The sequence below is a fragment of the Mercenaria mercenaria genome, chromosome 5 (genome assembly GCF_021730395.1).
Source record: "Mercenaria mercenaria strain notata chromosome 5, MADL_Memer_1, whole genome shotgun sequence".
In the NCBI taxonomy this organism is placed as follows: Eukaryota; Metazoa; Mollusca; class Bivalvia; order Venerida; family Veneridae; genus Mercenaria; species Mercenaria mercenaria.
Window position 1 is genome coordinate 94,686,070 of NC_069365.1, and position 19,685 is coordinate 94,705,754.

The 19,685-nt window shown below is 35.3% G+C and overlaps 1 protein-coding gene across 1 annotated transcript in view; it reads left to right on the forward strand.

The window, feature by feature from the left end:
• LOC123557986 (uncharacterized) overlaps window positions 1–18,628 on the forward strand; it is a 42,079-nt gene extending 23,451 nt beyond the window's left edge. Inside the window, exons 11-24 of the mRNA XM_053544365.1 lie at window positions 269–1,237; window positions 1,475–2,835; window positions 3,631–3,819; window positions 4,061–4,580; window positions 4,721–4,837; window positions 5,120–5,445; window positions 5,814–5,921; window positions 6,364–6,520; window positions 6,923–7,106; window positions 9,489–11,122; window positions 11,499–12,430; window positions 12,899–13,235; window positions 13,627–14,163; window positions 14,491–18,628. Coding sequence (XP_053400340.1) covers window positions 269–1,237; window positions 1,475–2,835; window positions 3,631–3,819; window positions 4,061–4,580; window positions 4,721–4,837; window positions 5,120–5,445; window positions 5,814–5,921; window positions 6,364–6,520; window positions 6,923–7,106; window positions 9,489–11,122; window positions 11,499–12,430; window positions 12,899–13,235; window positions 13,627–14,163; window positions 14,491–14,774 — 7,655 coding nt within the window. The 3' untranslated portion in view covers window positions 14,775–18,628. The remainder of the gene's footprint in view (window positions 1–268; window positions 1,238–1,474; window positions 2,836–3,630; window positions 3,820–4,060; window positions 4,581–4,720; window positions 4,838–5,119; window positions 5,446–5,813; window positions 5,922–6,363; window positions 6,521–6,922; window positions 7,107–9,488; window positions 11,123–11,498; window positions 12,431–12,898; window positions 13,236–13,626; window positions 14,164–14,490) is intronic.
• The last annotated feature ends 1,057 nt before the right edge of the window (window positions 18,629–19,685 follow it).

Consider the following 19,685-nt stretch of genomic DNA (forward strand, 5'->3'; position numbering starts at 1 on the left):
AGTATTTATTTCAAGATATCTAAAAAAAATATTTTTTGTTGTCTAACGATCTGGAGGCATGTTGCTTTAAACCGAGTCTGACTGCTCGCAAAAACAGATATATCAGAGTTTCATCTCGGTACTATATAAAGTTTCTGACGAATAAGATTTCCGTGTTTAACTATGTATATTGTAAACACACTGACTGTGACGGTGGTACTATTTTAAGATTTAAATTCATGGACAGTTTTAAATTGAAATAACTTTTTCCCTTATCTAAATTATTCAGGTTCGGTTGATGGAAAAGATATTGACTACACAAGTGAGGATACTATTGCTGTTCATTGGTATGGATTTGTCGATCATGAAAGTGGAATCAAAATGTATCGAATTGGATTTGCAAATCGTTGTCTACTTAGGGACGAATTGTACGATTATAAAAACATAACGGATATCATAGAACATGCGGAAGTTAGTTCCATAGAAAACAATGTACGGATTGCCGTAGACTTTACAGGAAAAATATATGTGTCTATTATAGCATTCAACAATGCAATGGACCCTTCCGATTCAGTTTGTTCTGATGGTATAACTCGTGACATTGATCCCCCTAAATTTTATAATCTATCCGTCGAACATTTGTCTCTACCTGTTACATTCCTCTGCCTTGACGAGAAAATTTGGATTCTGAACTCAGCGTTTTCTTTATATCCCCTTCCAACTGACAATAGATGCGATATTAGGTGTTCGGTCAGCGACAGCCTATTGTCTTTTATTCATTCTCTTCCTAAAGAGAAAGCTTTCTACACAGACACCGAAGAAATGTGTGATAAGATAACAAGATATTCCAATAACACGGTTCTGTATCTTCCGAACGATTACATATATCTTAGTTGGGACATCGATAGCGGAAGTCAAATAGATAATTTCTATGTCGGAATTGGACTCGATCCAAGCGAGTCCAACAGTCCTCAATTGATACCATATACATCCACAGTTGGAAAAACGCACTTCAAACATCGGCATGAAGGCCTAAGCTCAGATGAAATATTTTACGTTTTTGTAAAAGCGGTCAGTAAATCTGGGTTGGAAGAAGTTATTACGATAGGCCCGATGCTTGTTGACTCCACACCACCACTTTATTTGAGGAAACCAAATGTACACATTCTTGCTGACAACATCATGATAAGTTGGGAAGAGAGTACATTTTATGATATGGAACAAAAAGAACAGATAAATCGAATAGAATACACATTTGGTAATTTTCAGTTTCTCATTGTAACTTGGTTTTTAGTTTTCAACTATTCTGCTGGGGTAAAACTGTATACATATGAAAAGGGCAGACAAGACAAACATAATATGTTTGCATGACATTGTCTACCGTGTACACATACATATTTTTGTGCCATATTCATTAGATATTGTAATGCATAAACCAATTATCACGTTTGCAGTAATAGCGACTATAACTTTGAAATTTTCGTTTTCGTTTCAGGGTATAAAGAAAAAATAATAAGTAACCGTCTGGTATGGAACCTGATGACGAATAATTCGTGTGGTAACAACGACTGTTGTTGTATAAAGTATCCTCTGAAAAATTTACAGAAGAAGGATACCGACCTTGGTCTAGAATTCTACGCGACATTGTACGTGTATAATAACGCCGGTCACTTTACAGAAATAAGCACGGACGTTTTCAAAATACCGAGTCGCTATCCACCAGGCCATGCTATTATTTTTGACGTTAATCCGAACCTAATGGAAGTAAATGGAGATATCGATGCTCACTTTTCCTCGGGAACTCTTTGTACATATTGGACAGGGTTTAAACACCATGAGAAAATAAAGTTTAAGGTAGGAATTGGTTCAACCGACATTGTAGCTGATATCGTGCCTTTTCAGATACATAATGGGACAATGATGCCATTCTGTATAAATTCTACAAAAGTCCATGTAAATCGAAAGTATCATACTCTAGTAAAAGCCGAATGTTCAGGTGGTAGTACTGTATCGGCATCAGATGGGGTATATATTTTAGACACAGAAGAAAATCTGCTGTCACAAATAAGCGTTTATCCTGGATTTGACTGTGCTTCAGAGTCTCCGATCGAAGAATTGCATATATTAAACGTATCACAGTCAATCAGTCACGTGAAATTCGATACAAAGTTTGAAATTGGTGGCATATTTAGTATCTTTATTAGTACCGATAACGGACCGGTATCCGTTATTACATTGAATTCAGATGACGCTATCTTACTGCCTGAATTCACAGGTAAAGGAAAAATATCCTTTACAACATCGATCGAGAATCCTATTTTCACTTTGAATACTGGAGAAGAACGTACTTACAAGACTGTCACTTTGAAAGTTGTGAGATGCCCAAGTACGGAGGTTTTGTTCATGAAGAAACATATAGCTACCCACTGGACATCCAGTATAGATTCCAATATTTCGTCTGTCTGGTACGAGGTGGGGATAGTTAGAAGTAACAGTGAAAATGCTCTGGTTAGTGAGCTTGAACGTGAAAGTGGCAAGTCACATGTATTTCAAAACGTAAGATTGTATCCTTCTGTCGCTTACAAATTTGCTGTAAAACTCTGTACAAAACAAAGTTGTCTCAGTGCAGTTTACTCAGACATCTTCTTTATAGAGGTGGATCAACCAGTTGGAAATATTGAAATTGCTGAACTAGATCAGTCCTTCAATAAAACTTGTTTCGATATCAAAATGACCTGGATGAGCTTTACAACTGATAGTGAAATATTGTTTTATCAATGGAGCATCAGTAAAGACAGGGAAGCAGCACACATCGTTACATCGTGGAAAACAGTTCAACCGTTTGATGAAAATATGGTCAGTTTATGAATATATAGTTTTGCAATATTTGTGCATATCACCGGAAAATATTTACCCATTATTAAAGATGTAAATAGGGGTGTCCGTGACCTAATGCTTAAAGGTCGCTGACTTTAATTATTTGACCCTTGAAATCTTGTTTGGGGTGTAGAATTGTTATATGTGTGGAAGCCATCCAGTTAGCTTACGGACTATAGGTGATTCTACCCAGGAACCCGCTTGTACCGGTAGCGACACCTTCGATCTTCCTCCATCATCAATAGCTTAAAAATTGCTATATTTCATATAATCGTATCGGTGCGATGTTAATCCCAAAAACAAAAGAGAAGTAGACCAGTGTTCGTTATATTTGTCATACGCTGACTTCCAGCGATCTGCTGTTCATCAATAAACAAGGTCCGCCGGCTCAGCTCAATAGGGATTGCGCTAATCTACGGATCGCTGGGTCGAGAGTTCGATCCTCGGGCGAAGAATATGTTCTCCGTAAAGATTTCGTAAAAGACATTGTGTATGAAATCGTTCGTCTTCCATATCTTACTCATGCGGGGAAGTTGGCACTTACTTGCGGAGAACTTGTTTGTACTGGTACAGAATCCAGGAACGCTGATAAGGTTAACTGCCCGCCGTTATTTAACTTAAATACTGTTGCAAAACGGCGTTAACACTCCCCCCCCCCCCCCCCCCCCCCCACGCCCACACACCCACCAAAGAAAAAAAAAAATAATAATCAAATTCAAAAAGTATCATAAATTATAATAGCCATCATCAACATTTACTGTTTATATTTTGCAGATACACGAGTGTCTTTATGTGCAGCCTCACGCTTACTCTCATTTATTTGGCTGTGTCAAAGCATATTCCCTAGCTGGCAGTAGGTCAATGGCATGTACGGCTTTTGTCATACGGAATCGCTGGACAGCCTATAAATATGTTGTTCATGATTTGAATTCGTCTGCTGATACATGGAACTTCGTTTTAAGTGTAAGATATAAAATATTTTATAAACATTGATTGACAAATAATTCTTATAAAGTAATTTTACTAAAATGTTTAGGAAGTTCAGAATGCTTTGATTAGTAGTTAATGATAATAAAGACGTACGTTACGTTCTTTCAATTTATTTTGAATTACATAAGACCTTTCTAATAGGAGGACAAAAGAGGGGCTCATTTTTTCTTTATTTTTTCAATAACTCGGTTTTAATAGATATACACTTTTCCAGATGGTGCATAGTTCAGACTTTAGTGACACTGCACGCAGTACTCTTCATGACATTGATATAGATATCACACCGGCAGAATCGACAGTTGCAGGTGCTGTAATGGGTACTTACGGCAGAAATGTTACTTGGTATCTTATGACGTCAAAACACGTACCTACACATTGCTCTCACAACGAAGGATGTTACTACTTCACTGTTACAGACACTGGCTATGCGGAATTTCCAACGAATACAATCAAAACGAACGAACTTTATTACATTTGCGCTTACTCTAACGATACACTCCTGCACTTGGAAGACTACATGGTGTCTCTAGATGAATTTTCATCATGTAGTAATGGTTTCATCAAAGACGATATGCCTCCTATGAATCCAAAAATGGTGGTTCGAGTCTCCAACCAAAACGGTTACATTACAGACACGTCAAGACTGATTATACACTGGGATGTCTTTGATGATAATATTAATGCAAGTGTTTTTCACTATCCAGAGAATATTCGTGCGTACAGTTATGCTATAGGTAAGAACTTTCTCGAAATATGATATTACTGTAATTCTGTACTTTTTTATTGTTCCAGACATTTACATTGAAAATAGAACAATCATATAAACGGCTAGGTATTTTGTTTTGTAATAAATCATATACTTGTGCTTTTACAGGTAGCAGTAAAGGAAAAGATGACATTAAAAATTTTTCCGAAGTCGGACATTCTACTGTCGTGGTTGCTCGAGATGTGAATATAAGAGACGGTTTCCCATTATACGTAACTGTGAAGGGTAATAAAATATGGTTTACATTCGTTTGTACATCTTTAGAAGAGATCAAATAATATATTTTTGTGCTTGTAAGAATATTTCTTTTTCAATCAGAGGCATAAATAGGTACATCAATTAAGAAAGACTTACATAAATGTAACACATATCGTTTCCTTAAGTAAACTTTCTTAACCTTTTTATCAAGTTTGCGAACATATCCATTTTGAAACGACGTAAATAAATTGTAATAGGCATCAAATTAGTTATGAAATAGAAAAGTGGAAAATCTGTTTAAAATTACAGCAATTGATTACGCCGGTCTTGAAGGTATAGCGTTTTCAAGAGAGTTTATTGTTGATAAAACTCCACCGGTACTAGGACGAATTCTCATAGAGCCTGAGATGTCCAATATAAACACTGTTACTTTTATCGACCGTGCGGACCTCGTTCTACATTTGACCGAGTTTACAGATGATGAAAGTGGACTTTCTTATTTCGAGATTGGTGTTGGAACTCATTATTTTCTAAATAACATAATGTCATTAACAAAATACGATATGAATGTGGTGCAGCTAGAACTTGGCGACAGTTTACTTATTGATGGACGCACATACTTTGTAAACGTAAAGGTAATAAAAGTATAGTGTCTGCAGATATTTGTTCTACACGTCTCTTGTGTTATTCAGTGGTCATAACAATTCATTTTTCAGAGTGTTTCTTTTAGTATTAATACACTGGAACCCTTTAATTATATAAGTTTTAAACTTTTGCTCGGAGACTGAGGGACCTGGTTGATTTTTAAACTGTAAAAAGGCAGTAAACAAATATCTCAAGAAAATAATTAAACAAGCTTTCAAATCGATATCAGTCAAATGTTTCCTTATATGTATAGGAGTTTAGCATTGCCATTTGCTTTACTATTGATTCAAATGAAAATACTGATAATGTTGTTTGAGTTACATCAAAATTCAAAATTAAAATTTACACATATCTTCAGGCTGTCAATAATGCAGGACTTCCAAGTACTTTTGTAACTGGGAAAATAATAATAGACCGATCCGCTCCAACAGGAGGCCATGTGATTGATGGAGATTCTTTAAAACAGGTATTTTCTATTATAGCGGTTCACCTTTTTCAATTCTATGCAAACTGCATTTTGAAACGTGTAGTTCCCATAAAAATGCATTTAATAGCAAATACTTCCGGTTTAAAAGGGGAGAGGCGGTCTAGTGTCGGCCGCTCAACTCAGGGGTTCGTGCGCCCTTTTGGCCGCGACAAATCCTCATATGATACCAGTAGTGGATTTTACAGGAAGCGGATTCATAAGTGGTTTAAATAACCTTGAAGCTTTCCTCACAGTGAAGCTAGAGTAATTTTGTTTTAACTAGTATAAACTAAATACTAGCGGCGCTGAACACATTTATAGGTATAACTCAAATTTTGTATTATCTGGTACATTTTCATATATTATATGCTGATTATTCTACAATTTAATTGAAGTTGTTAAACACTTTCCTACACTTATTCGACGATATTTTTTAAAATAGGTAGACGATGATTTCATCAATGATATCTTTAATGTTGGAGCACAATGGAGAGGATTCGCGGATCCTCACAGTGGAATTTACCACTATCGGTGTGGGTTTGGTACAAAGCCATACGTGGATGACATTCGCAATTTTATCAATGTCGGTTTGAGGGAAAGTAAGTCGCAGCAATTTCTAATCGATTATTCCGGAATCATAAAATTAATATTTGTTGGAGACAGAGGTTTTTGGATTTCAAGGTTGTTCCACTCTACAAAATTGAATCTTCCACTCCATCCCATCAAATTCTTTTTTCATCCATCTTTTCTCAAAACATTTAAATTCCCTTACAAAATAGGTCAAAATGACAAATATTCTTACCATTTAACAGAACTTATTACATGTCTTGCACAACATATGTGATCACTCTATGAATGAACATTGAACTCCATGATCCATAGGCGCCAGCTATAACACTGATGAATTCACAATAATGTACATTTCGATAGAAAAATAAACCAATTGTAGTATCAGTTTAGTATATATTGCCAGTATTCATACCTTTTGTCTCACATGCTAGATATAACGTGGACCGGTCCATTCGTTTCTGGTCAGACATACTACACTACTGTAGAAGCCTGTAATCACGCTGGGCAGTGCCGGTCAGTGTCTTCAGACGGCGTAACACAGGACAACTCACCTCCTATTCCGGGAGTGGTAAGAATTGGATCAGAAGATTTTCATCACAAATATTATGCACATACGTAAGTAACTGTGTTTAACAAAAATACAAATTAATGAGTATGAATACATGCACGTATTGCCGTTTTTAGCTCACCTGAGCAATGCTCAGGTGAGTTTTTGTGATCGCTCGATGTTCGTCGTCTGTCGTCTGTCTGTCTGTCTGTCGTCTGTCAACATTTAGCTTGTGTATGCGATAGAGGCTGTATTTTTCAACTGATCTTCATGAAATTTTGTCAGAATGATTACCTTGATGAAATCTAGGCCATGTTCGAAAATGGGTCATCTAGGATCAAAAACTAGGTCACTAGGTCAAATCAAATAAAAACCTTGTGTATGCGATAGAGGCTGTATTCTTCATTAATCTTCATGAATTCTGGCCAGAATGATTGCCGTGATGAATTCTAGGTCAGATTTGAATATGGGTCATCTGGTGTCAAAAACTAGGTCACTAGGTCAAATCAAAGAAACACCTTGTGTATGCAATAGGGGCTGCATTTTATCCCATATCTCCCTGAAATTTGATCAGAATGTTTGTCAGAATAAAGTCTAGGTTGAGTATAATTATGGGTCATCTAGGTTCAAAAACACTGGATATTCATAAAATTTAGTCAGAATGATTGCCTTGATGAATTCTAGGTCAAGTTAGAATATGGTCTATCTGTGGTCAAAAACTAGGTCACTAGGTCAAATCAAAGAAAACCCCCGTGTATGCAATAGAGACTGGATTTTGCAATTGATCTTCATGAAATTTGGTCAGAATGAGGCCTTGATGAAATTAAGGTCAAGTTTGAATATGGGTCATCTGGGGTCAAAAACTAGGTTGCTAGAACAAATCAAATGAAAACGTTTGTATGTGACAGAGGCTGTATTTTTCAGTTGAGGTTCATGAAATTTGATCAAAATGATTGCCTTGATCAAATCTAGGTCAAGTTTGAATGTAGGTCATCTTGGCTCAAAAACTAGGTCACTAGGTCAAATTGAAGACAATACTTGTTTACACTTAAGAGACCACATTTTGTGGTCCAATCTTAATGAAAATTAGTCAGAATATTTATTTCCATGAAATCACTAGGTCAAACATGTTTACACTGTTAAGGTGTGTTTCTCAGGTGAGCGACCTAGGGCCATCTTGGCCCTCTTGTCTTCATATTACGGCAATAACATACACAAACATAAACTCGTGTTCAGTGCTTCCAAATGGCCTTACAATCTTAAATAGCACCAAACATTATACTGTTAAACTAGCTACTTAAAGAATGTGTATTCGTGTGTTTGCATATACCAAAATATTATTATTATTATTATTATTATTATTATTATTATACAAGGTTTATATAACGCCTTTTTCATGATAAAAATGTTCAAATGCGTTTTATATAGAAATACAGCTTCATTAAAATACAGCTACGGACGAATTAAATAGGCGGGTGGCGTCAACTTCAGTTTTCCGCTCAATAACTTGAGTTAGGAGTGTCTTTTTCCATAGAAACGGAGTTTTAGATTGCATACACAAGGTTACTATGGTCTCTGTAGCTGAAACTAGAAATAATGGTTTCCGCGCAATAACTTTAGTTTGCAATAATTTATTGAAATTAATCTTTGCCTATAGGTAGCTTATAGAAAAACCAAGTTTGGCATTGTATAAGGGATCAGTGAAGTCAGGTTCAATGTCAACATATATTAATTATTCTGCGTACTTATAAAATTCCACCGTGGCGCAGTGGTATAGAACGTTGGGCCAAAGCTACGTTATTTTGTTTTGGAACGGATGGGACACGGTTGAAATACCATTGTGTACCTAACCTTTTTTGTGATAAAATTGGTTCACGGTCAATGCCACAGTTAGTAGAGATTTTTTTCTCTGTGATCATCAAAAAGATGGTTTCTAGTTTATAACTTTAGTTAGAATTGACTTACTGTTGCAAACTTGATGTATACCAAGCTTATATCAAGAACTGGCTTTGGATTTTTTGGGGGGTGGGGGTCACTGTTTCTAAAAATAGAAAAATGGTTTATGGTCATTATCTTTAGTTTGTGTCTGCAAACTTTGTGTTTAGGTATCTTTTATCACAGAATCAGAAATAAGATATGGCAATGATACATACATTTTCCTTATATCTGTACTTGTGAATGGCATGAGTGGGTGCAGTCATATATTTATAACAGAACATGACCCTTTTTTAAACAAAACATGTTGGCGTGATGCAAAGTTTAAAAACCTGGTTTTCATGGATTTTCTACGATTCTTGTATACTTTAAAACCTTAATATGATTGTTGTCATATCAACTAAATATAAAAGAAGGTTCTATACTGTTAATTACATAATAAAAAATTATATTCAATAATATATAATTTATTACATTGAAAGTAAATTCAAGAACATATGTCTACTATATTTCAGTAACTGGCTCCATGTTCACTGGGTTGGTTTCGAAGACCCACAGTCGCGAATTGATCATTATGAAGTTTGTGTTGGAACTTTGATAGGAGAATGTAATAGCATGCAGAAGTTTAATACTGGGCTGAAGACAAATATCATTAAAACAGAACTTAATTTGCCAGTAAAGACAAACCTTTATGCAACCGTAACGGCTTATAATAAAATTGGAATGAATGTTTCCTACACATCAGACTCATTCCAAATTGATGACAGTCCACCAGTAGTTGAACAAATACCTCGTTTTATTAACCCTTTAACATTTAACGAAGAGCCAGTTGTTCAGTGGGAAAAGTCAATCTTAAAAATATCATGGTTGTTCAAAGATCAAGAAAGCCCTATTATAAATCATAGAATCTCACTCTACACGCACCACGAGGGTCATACTCCTGTCGAATATATATATGTAGGATCGCAAAATAATTTTACAATAAATCTTGAGCATAAAGAATGGTTGCAAAATGGTGATATTTATTATGTCAAGGTCACTTCTTGCAATGCTGCAAGTCTGTGCAGTACGTCACAGTCGGCTGATTTACTTATAGATACAACTCCACCCCATGTTGGTGGTTTCAAACAACCTTTAAAGTGGGCTAATTATAAAGACGCCTTGAATGGAACTGAAACAAATTTAACTCTGACATGGTATGGATTTCATGATCAAGAATCACTTGTCAAAAGCTTTTACGTAACGGTTAGTAGGTCTTATATCGGGCATGAATTAACTGGGGGAATATTTACTTTCAACACTGAAAATATAACAAATGAATATACAAGTGAGATACATCTTGCTGAGAATATCTTCCAAGACGAACTATTAATTCTGTCAATTTGGGCCGAAAACCAAGCTGGGCTCATGAGTTCTGTCGCCCGTATTTCAGTGTACGTTTTATCTGAAACGACGAATGATGACGAAAGTTTAAAACATGGAACACTTGAAATCGAAAAACATTCTTGCGATATTCATTTTTGTAATAAGGACTGCACATGTGCAGTATTCGGCCAACCATGCATTTACTTCGAGTCCAATTTAATTTGCAATGAAATCAATTCCTCAGTTGTAAATTCTCTTGGATATCCCACTGTTGACGTGCGATTTGGGTATACATTTGAACAGAATCAAACTGTTACAGCGTCATCGTCATGTTTGTCTGGAACCTGGAAATTCGCAAATAGTCTTCATAATGCTATAGAACGGTATGAATGGAGTATTGGACTGGCAGGTCAGCCTGTTGGGGAGGGAATATTTGATCTGAGAGCAGAGCAACCTTGGAATGATGTCGGAATTCGAGAGGAAATAACACATTGCTTACCAGTAAATCGGCGTTTAATACATTCAGAAAGTTATATTCTTCATATACGTGCATGGTATAGTCATGACGAATATGCAACGTTCACGTCCAGACCAATTATGATAGACCAGTCTGCGCCGGCTGTAACAAGAGGGAAATTTATTAAAGATTCAGATGTTTCATGCAACTTAGATTACGATTTCATAGATTGGACACAGAATATCACAGCCTGTTGGTCAGGGGTTTTTCGTGAACAACAAGGAAGTATCACCCATTACACTGTTGCCCTTGGAACACTACCAAATGGTAATTTCTTATATTCATCAAACAGAAAATCAATCATATCCTCATTTACTGTTATGTTCGAATACTGTATGGATAATAAATTGTTATTTTATTTCCATACATTAACAAAACAAATCCGGTCCTTAGACCTTCTGTTGTTTAAAATATCATGTTTTTTCGGCATTTTCCTCACAAGTGATAAGAAAATATTTGAAAGTTATCCTCATGTACGATTTTGAAAATTCCCGTTTGGTAAAGAGTCTAGAAGTCTGGAGGCTTTCCATACTTGAAGATACTTAATGTAGTGACCTGTTTTCAAATATTGTTAAGTAATTTGGAATATCTTTAACAGTCAAAATACTGTACATAAAAATCTTTGCGCATTATTTTTCTGCAGCTGATGACGTTTTCCCCAAAAGACATGTTGGTCTAGCTAGTGATTTCACGCTACGGAAAATGTCTTTCACACATGGTACAAAATACTTCTTCACAATTACAGCCTATAACACCGCTGGACTTAGTACCAGTCTCGCATCTGATGGTTTCTTAGTAGACACAGACAACCCAACAGAAGGCATTGTTTATAACACTATTCATATGAAAAACACAGAATTCCAATCTTCAGATTCTAGTATAAGTATATCTTGGACTGGTTTTACTGATCACTTTTCTGGAATATATCGGTACCAAGTCGCTATTAGTGACACCGATAACAAAGAAGCTTTTGAAAATCTTATTTTCGTACCTGTTGGCCTTAACACTTTTCATACGTTTAACAATATTTATTTAGAACAAAACAAAACTTACTACGGAGTCGTCAAGGCATCAGATGCCGCTGGCCACTTAAGTAACGAAGCTGTTTCACCTGGTATAACGATAGATGGAACTAAACCTACTGGCATCAAATGCAATGATTTTAGATACATTAAGAATGACACTTTTGTATTCAACGGATCAGGGGAATCAACGGCTGAGTTAATGGTCAACGTTTCAAAGAATGACTTGATTCGTGTTTCTATGAGAGTTGATAGCCCCGATCTTCATACAAAGATGATTATAGAAGTTGGGGCCGAAACTACCTATCTTGATGGACTGCGCCTTCACGATGGACAAATAGAATTTAAGTACACATTCTTTGCGCAGGAATCACTAGAGACAAAGATTATCTTCAGGGTATCATCGAAAGAAGATTCACGACTGTCGGTTTTCGTCTATCGATGTACATCCTTTGAGGCTGATGATCAAAATGCAGTTTCCGTCACTCAAACGGGGCTTAGTGTCTTGAACATAGACATGTATGTTTCTGACAAGGAAAGTAACATTTGCTCGGTATGTACTAGTCGGTCTTCGTTATTGTTAGCAATGCAGGCTTGTTAAACTAAAACGCATGTCTTAACGCCATTCATCCGGAGCTAGATTTTAACGTGATAGTGTAATTTTAAGCATAACGGAACGCGGGATTAAGTATATACGAAAGAACTTCATTTAATGCTATAAAATTACAGGCACTTGCCAGTTACCATTGTGCATTGTAATGCTTAGCATGTGAAATTATTATTGCAAAACACACGCAATTAAAACAAAAATAATTATGACAGTGTAAAAAATATCTACTTAAGGGTAAAAAAAAACAGCGTTCATATTTCTTATCTAAGCATTGCAAATTACTTGTCTCCAAAATAATATAACAGTATCGCTAAGAAGTGATCTCAACAAACTTTCTCATGCTTCATTTGCATATATTAATAAATTAGTGTACCTTAGTTTGATCAAAATGCAGTTTATCATATCTTTCAGCTTCAGCTAGGCGTTGGAACGACACCTGGTGGATTTCAAGTGCAGTCTTTAAAAACTTTTCACCACAACATCAATCATGCAATCGTTACAGCAAACATTGGTCATAGGAGTCCAATTCATGTGACTGGAATTGCTGAAAACTGTGCTGGCCTTAGATTAATATTTAAAGCTGGACCCCTAATAATGGACCATACTGCACCTTTCATTAATGATGTACATACGTCGATCAAAGTGTACTCTAGTTCGAATGCCACATTGGAACGATCTTTTTCGATTGAAGCTTCATGGCAAGCAAAAGACTACGAAAGCGGTGTTAAATATTGCTTTTGTGCCATAGGTGAGTAGCATTTCTTACAAAAATATTCATTGCACCTACATGTAAGAGCAGCTTGTCAGTCTTTCAGTTTTATTTTCGGCTGTTATTTGTCGTAGTTTTAGTAAGGAAAATTACAAGTTATTTTATTCATTTATAAAACTGTAATGTTCTGTAAAACATAGTAACAAAACACAAAGCTACTATTCTAAAACAAATCATACTCTGTTGGAATTATAAGTCAATAACTAACAAAATACCAAACTTCTCGGAACTTTGAATATTCTATGATTATATAAATCATTGTAAGTGAACTATTCAACGTATTATTTGAAAATTGATTGAAACTAAAATTAGCAGCGAAAACGCCGCGGTAAGAAATAATTGAATTAAAATATAAACGCCTTTCTTTCAGAAACTTATCCTGGAGCTCAAGATGTTAAACCATTTTGGATTGCGAACTCTCCGTCGTTCTGCCTTTCCGGAGACTTGAAACTTACAGATGTTAAAATAGTCAGTGTCACAATCAAATGTGCGAACAACGTGGAGCTGACTTCACTACACACTACTAATCCACAAGCTGTAACACTTGACCCTCCGAGCACTGAACGGGGACATGTGTATATTTTGCCTTCAGACAGTGATAACATTGCATTAAACACTAATCTAAAGACATTCTTACAGACAAGCAAAAGCACTTTTAAAATTGGTTGGTCCGGCTTTGAAGATGCATCAGATATTACTTTATATGAATACAGTTTAACTAGGAGTGGAAAACGGGTCTTTTCCTGGCAAAACGTGTACGCACGGGATGTTATTACCCTGTATGGTCTGAATCTTGATGCAAGAAGCAGCTATACTGCCGAGGTAAAAGCGACGAACAAATATGGTTTGACTAGCAAAATTATTTCGTCAAATGTTACAGTTCTCGAAGAAAGACCAAGGCTATCTGGTTTGTATTTTGTATATATTTGTTACATGCGCATGTTCATACAGTTACACTCTGCTTTTGACGATTGCTTTTCATATACTGCACGACGTAGTAACTTACACAAGAGTTTCTAATTATTCATCTTTTAGTTCACAAGCGCTAGAGTGTGTGAATATTAAACTTGCGTCAAAAAGAAGGAAACCAGAATTTTCTTAATTAACTTTTATAAGTTGGTAAAACACTCTTTGTGATAAAGATCTGCTCTGTTTGAAAAAAAAAAAAAAAAAAAAAAAAAAGTAATACAATGTCATGTAGTTGTAATATATTGAATACCACATTTTTATCTAGGAAAGTCCGTATCCATCAGCAAACAAGCGAATCAGATGACACTAGATTGGGGCCAGGTATTTACCACATTCGAAGGGATTCCTGTTTCGTACTCGCTGGTTATAGGTACTAAGAAGGGATTCACGGATGTCGTCGACATCGTAGACTTTACAGCAAGTACGACAACTGTCACAGTACCAAGGTCGACATTGCTTACACCGAATCCGACTCACCTTTTCATTACAATTGCGTGTTCGTTTCCATTCGGGCTTGTCGAATTGTATGAAAAGACATACACAATTTAAGATTTATTATCATATTATATTGCATCTCTTCTGTGAATATTTTAAATGTTTGATAACATAATTCAAGGTCTTTAAAATGTGTGCCTTTATTCTAACATTTTGTAGAGAGTTTTTAAAGTGTTAAGCGTATCATTGTATAGGGAAATGATTCACAAACATGAATTTTGAAAATATAAATCAAAATCGAGTATTAAAATATTAGTTAGACTTTTCTACTTTACATCATTTACATTACAAAATTAGCTAGTTCGTGCTTATTACTCTCAGAATCACAATAAATTTTCATATAACTTGACACTATTCCGGAGACGTGCCCTTTTATAAACGGAAGTGTACGAATATATAATGTGATTAACTGTATCATATCTTTCGGAAGTTTAGATAAATAACATTTATTCTGAAGCTTGTGTAAAGCTAAACGGAAAGTAGATTGTCCTTGGTAGCTTAAGTTCCGATTATGATGATCTTGATAGTGAAAGTAATATTGTGAATAAGAGGCTAATGTGCCATAACTTAACATAGCTATGAAATTTGCATTTACAAGGATCGTTGAATAAATACATAGGCTCTATCTATAACTTCAAAATCAGTCAATCAGAGACGTTTTTAGTTTGTATCATTTTGAAAGGGAGTGTCCCTGCTTCGTATATTCCAACAGTTATTACCAAGGTTGTCCTGTGAATATTTCTTTACGTAAGGCGTATGCTATGCAGCCCGCGTCAGTGACGTCTTCATAACGTCAACTCTAATTACATTTTTTCAAAATATAATTATGATTTAAAACTATTGAAAACATACTAATCTTTATGTTAAACTCCGTACGTCATATGTAGAATAAGAATATTAGGCTTCGCTAAGGTATCATTCTCGGTTATTTACCTGCAGCATTTAGATTTTGGATTTCTGTTTCATTCATTTCATTCGAAACCTAAAACGATCGATTTAGAGATATATTATGTCTTATCAAGCTATTACAATTAATGCTGGCGGACGATTGAGCTATATTCTTTCCTACAGTAATTCAAAAATGAGTGTTGGTTTTTTCCCAAATTCATGTAAAATTTAATGATTGCTTAGATTTCTAGATGTTTTTGTTACGTTATTTTTATATAAGACCACATAATACTGCCCTAGACAAAAGGTTATTTGTCTTTATTGACCGATTGACTTTTATGGAGACATCACTTGAATATTATAAAACATATTCAAGATGTCGATGTGATTTTCATTTGAAAAAGGTTATGTAATGCAATATGCGTTTATTGGTGTTTTTACATTTAAGACGTCAAAACTGCAACTGGGTGGCTAGCGTGTTGCTACGGTTATTTGATAAAGTTTAATTTTGTAATGTGTGATGTAATTCTTTTTCAATAATTACAATTGCAAGCGGATTTGATATGTTACTGTTTATACATGTACCATTTATACTAACTTACACATATTTGTTTCAAAGTTGTAGAGCCATTCTAGGTATTTATCAAACAACTTTTGTAGACCTGTACATCAACACAGTTTTTGAAACCTACGTCTTGAAAATTGTGTATTAGTTATATTAATCAGATGCTTTTGTGAACGTGTTCACTATTTCTAATTGTTTTCCTTATCATATCTCATTTTTCAGTATACAAACGCATGTTTGTGCTGTTCACCTTGTACGTATTAAACTCTTACGAGATTTATAAATTGACATTGTAACTACAAAGGTAACTATTGAGACAAAGTGCTTTGAATTCTATACAAGCGTATGAGAAACCATTTTTCAGAATACTGCTACTAGAATGCAACTAAGTTTAGATATGCTCGTTTTGAAACTTGAAAAACAATTATATGCTACATGTATTAGCAGAAGGAATGCTCACAGGCGCAAAGTAGCAAGTTCTTTCACAGCTGTAATTTTAGAGTTAGCTGTGTTTTGCTTATTTTTTACAATGTGTATATTTGGCCTTTAAGTAACTTGTTTTGCGTCTTCGTTTCTCTTGTTGCTCTGTCTTCTGAAAAGGCATTGAGTACATACGTTTTTGGTTCTTAAGGTTTGTTTTTTATATATTTATACACGAGCATTTTTGTGTTTTACATGCCATGCCTTTTTGTTTCCATTACGTGTGTAAGAGATTCACCTGGAGGGGATTACTTTTATTTACACTGTCCCATGTCTTTGGAACATGGTGGGGGTAAGAGTGAGGTTAGGTGCACCATAAACCGGTTTAAGCTCCCCAGTGGTGTTTTTGCCACTGACCGTTCCAAGGCGGTGCCCCACTGTGTTCCTTTGTTTGTTCGTTTCGTCTTATGTGTTGGCTTTGTGTGCGTGTGTGTTGTTCGTTTTGTCCTTATGTGTTGGCTTTGGGTGTGTGTGTATGTGTGTGTGGTGCACGCGTCTGCGTGCTGGGGGTTTCGTTTTGAGGAGGCTGCGTTTTTGGTGCGTGGCATTCCCTGTTTGATATTATTCTTTGTTTTTATGATTTTAACTGAATGTGCATCCATCATCAAGATTACTAGATCGTAAGAACTCATCCATTATTTCTATTTTTCAGAGATTTCCCCGTTACGAATTATTAACAAGTATTTATGACAGTTTTGTGTTAAAGAATATATAGTTCTGTTTAATAAACAATTTGAGGCATGTTAAATATTATCTGCAGCCCTTGAAGTTGATCTTGAAGTTGATATAGTGCGTGTATGTCCAGTTTTTAAGTATTTTTCAACAATTTTGCAGTCATATAAACGCCTGTTTCTACTTGTGTCAGTGAGCACAATGCTCAACTTTACAGTGTTGTCTGACGCCATAGAAACCTGACATGATATTCCATCCAGTCACATTATACTGACACCGGGCTGATCAAGCCTAGCACTATCCTTTTAATGCTGAGCGCCAGGCGAGGCAGCTACTAGTACCATATTTACGTCTTTGGTATGACGCAGCCGGGGATCGAACCCTATTTCATATGTTCCGTACGTTTTTATCAGAGTTATATTAGTCAGCTGAAAAGACGCTGGACATATCAACTGGTTTTCATACTTACCAGTAAAACATCATCTTCTAACTGAAACGTACATTCGTATATATTTTTGTTTATTGTGTGTGTAATGATATAATTATATTTTTCAAAGTTAATCTCTCCGTCTTATATGCCTAATTAACCGTGCATCGCATTGATTAATCCTTTACACTTTGATTTTTTATCTTGCTCTTGAGTTTCTTGATATACATGTATGTTTAAATTCCAGCTTGTATTTGTTTGCTGTTGCAACTGTGACAATGAATAATTTGTATTCATCAATATATATATATTCGTTCCATTCAAAATTGTATAACGTTCATATTTTAGTTAGGCAGATACAGGGACGTACATTGTCAGTGTCAAATCTGCAGGCTTTGTTTAGTTCAACTACTTTAGTCCACAAAGTCCCCAGTACATCTGCTAATAAATTGCACTACTAGACTGTATCAGTTATGATTCTGCCATTTACGATGATAAAGAAGACTCAAAATCAGAACTAAATAGTAAGCATAGCATAATTTAATACTAAATTTAAAAACCAATAGTAAATATAGATAGAAAAAATATTTCTAAAATGAGATCTTTAGTATAATTAGTCTGTTACGTTAAAGTCAGAGACAGCTTGATTTGCGCTTGTATGATTCAATTTATGTAAATTTGTTTTGTAAACAATTCAACGGATTTTTATGCAGGAAAGGAAAAGTCGGCTAGATAGATGTATGGATGTAGCTCTTCTGCCTATGTATTATGATGCCGAGTTTATTGTTGTTTTCAGTATATATTAAGTTATTACTTCTGCACCTTGTTCATTTATCTATATTCACGCACCTGAATTAAAGGATTTCTCTAACTGTATGGTTTTGTTGTTTTTTCTTTTGTTCTTTTTTCATTTCCATGTTTTTATTCTTTAACTGTAGTTAAAATCCGACGGACATTAACATGAATTTATCATGTCGACAATAATTTGTATGAAGGTGTTCAACTGCCTGATAACGAATCACATTTAGATTGATAAGGAAAGATAACACAACTGAAACTTGTCGTTGGATATAGGAGCACAATGAGTTCATTAATGTCATTTTTTGTGCCAGATGCTTTCTGCCAGTAACAAATAATACTGGTATTGTCCATAAGTATTGACGCATTAATATTCTGTATGTTTCCGAACCTTACAAATAAAATCTTCATCTGGTAATCCTATGTTTAGCAATATTATTTAAAACAACTTGTACAGTTAACATGCGGGGAAATTGTCAAACTCATTATGATTTTATGACTCATTCACTGGAAGAAATGCACTCAATTCAATATTCTTCTATGAACATGCCATTTAACCGTTTTAAAAACATAAGGGAAATTTTTTGTTTTAATTGATTTGTTTCTAATATTTGAAGAATACGGTATGCTACAAAAATAATGTATAACTGGTATTAAGTGGTGATTGAAATATCCGTTGAACCCTTTTTCGGATAACTCGGCACCGCCTTAACAGTTACCTTCGATTCAGTCATGTCAGTCAACAGTCAACCAGTGAAAGATTCCTGTAACTTGTATGGCTGTGACTAAAACCAGATCTGGTGCGCCTGTGATATATTACAGATTCCAGCATATACCGGATTCGAGCAATTTGTGCGTTAAGTACCTTAAATGTGTATATTTTGTATCCATGGTGATACTAACCATAACCTTTAGTCAGTATATTATATATATTATACACTAAATGCATTTCGGACATGCAAACATTTGCGTAGATGTGCTGTGCTCTCCGATTGATAATCACTTCCGGGCATGCGCAGAACTGCTGCACCAGATCGATCTGTAATGAGAAACATCGAATCTGTATACAGATGAGATGAAAAGTCGTTTGACTTTGAACATGAACACTGAAAGAAATGTTGAATAAAAGAAAGTT